Here is a 1304-nt window from a genome sequence, read left to right on the forward strand (position 1 = left end):
CCCGCCGGCGGCGCCGCCGGAACGGCGCGCGCTCGCCGGAACGGCGCGCGCTTGAGGGTGCGAGGCCCGGCTTTCGTCGCCGTGCCGCCCAGAGGCCCAGCGATCGGCCGGGCCCCCCTCGGCTCCCAGCGACGGGACGATGCCTGCATTGCCCCCTCCCCACCTGTGCCCCGGCGCACCCAGGGCCGACAGCCAGGCAGTGGGCTACAGGGCCGCCCTCTGGCTGCGGTCCGCGACGCGCGTGCTGCAGCTGGTGGCGTCAGAGCCCCTGGACCCGCGCCGCGAGGCCGGCGACACGGTCTACGAGTCCGCGCGGCGGCTGCTGGACTGGCCGCTGCTGCTGCCGCCGGGCCGGACCGTGGGCGTGACCAGCCAGGTCTGGAGCTGCAGCAACGTCACCAACTCTCAGGTGACGGCCGGGCGGGGCAGTGGACGCTGGAGCTGACGCGGCCTTCCACCGGGGGCACACCCCGGCGGCCCTCAGTTCGCCGTTCTGCGAGCCCCCCCACGCCAAACGGACCGGCACAGACCTCCTCCTTACGCCGCCACCGCCGACCGCAGCTTGTAGCTAGGAGGGTGAGGGACGCGGTGTGCGACTCGGTGCGGGATGCCAGGTGAGCACAGCGCAGGTGCGGCGAGGGCGGCGGGCGAGCAGTGCGCCTGCTCGGGCCGCTCCAAGGCACAAATGGGCAACGCCCAACCGCCGTCGCCGCGCGCCGCACCTACCCCCGACCCGCACATGACCCCGCGCCGCTCCCACGCCGCCGGCCTCGCATTCAAAGGGGCGTCCGGCCGGCGCCGCCGGAAGGCGGGGAGGCAGACCTGCCGCTGCACGCGGCACTGCTGTACGACACCCTCAGCTTGTACCGAGACCTGGGGGGCGGCTCCCTGCACCGGAGAGGTCGGCAGCGCCGCCGCCGCGCCCCGGGCGGGACTCGCGTCCGGGCCGGCCGCCAACAGGGACGCGGCGCTCCGGGGCTCGCCGGCGCGCCTTTCTCGGCGCCGCTTGCGCGAGGCGCGCCGCGGCAGCGGCGCGTGGCAAGCTTCCGCGCCCACCGAGTCGCCCTTTTTCACGCCCCCCGCTGCCGCAGGCTACCGGCGGGGCGAGGCGATCCACAAGGCGGCGCTCAACGAGGCGGCGGCTGCTGGCCTGCTGCTGCTGGCTGGCTGGCAGCAGCGGTGCCGGGAGGAGGGAGGTGAGGCCGCATTAGCGCGCGCCGTCGACACAAACGTACACACACACACACACACACACACACACACACACACACACACACACACACACGCGCGCGCGCGCGCGCGCA

The 1304-nt window shown here is 75.2% G+C and overlaps 1 protein-coding gene across 1 annotated transcript in view; it reads left to right on the forward strand.

Annotated features, from left to right (window-relative positions):
- Positions 1-445, forward strand: part of MNEG_16187 (hypothetical protein) — a gene marked incomplete at both ends in the record, with an annotated part of 1405 nt that extends 960 nt beyond the window's left edge. The window contains one exon of the mRNA XM_014035342.1: positions 184-445. Coding sequence (XP_013890796.1) covers positions 184-445 — 262 coding nt within the window. The remainder of the gene's footprint in view (positions 1-183) is intronic.
- Between the last annotated feature and the right edge of the window lie 859 nt (positions 446-1304).

This window comes from Monoraphidium neglectum (assembly GCF_000611645.1).
Source record: "Monoraphidium neglectum strain SAG 48.87 unplaced genomic scaffold scaffold06086, whole genome shotgun sequence".
NCBI classification, from domain to species: domain Eukaryota; kingdom Viridiplantae; phylum Chlorophyta; class Chlorophyceae; order Sphaeropleales; family Selenastraceae; genus Monoraphidium; species Monoraphidium neglectum.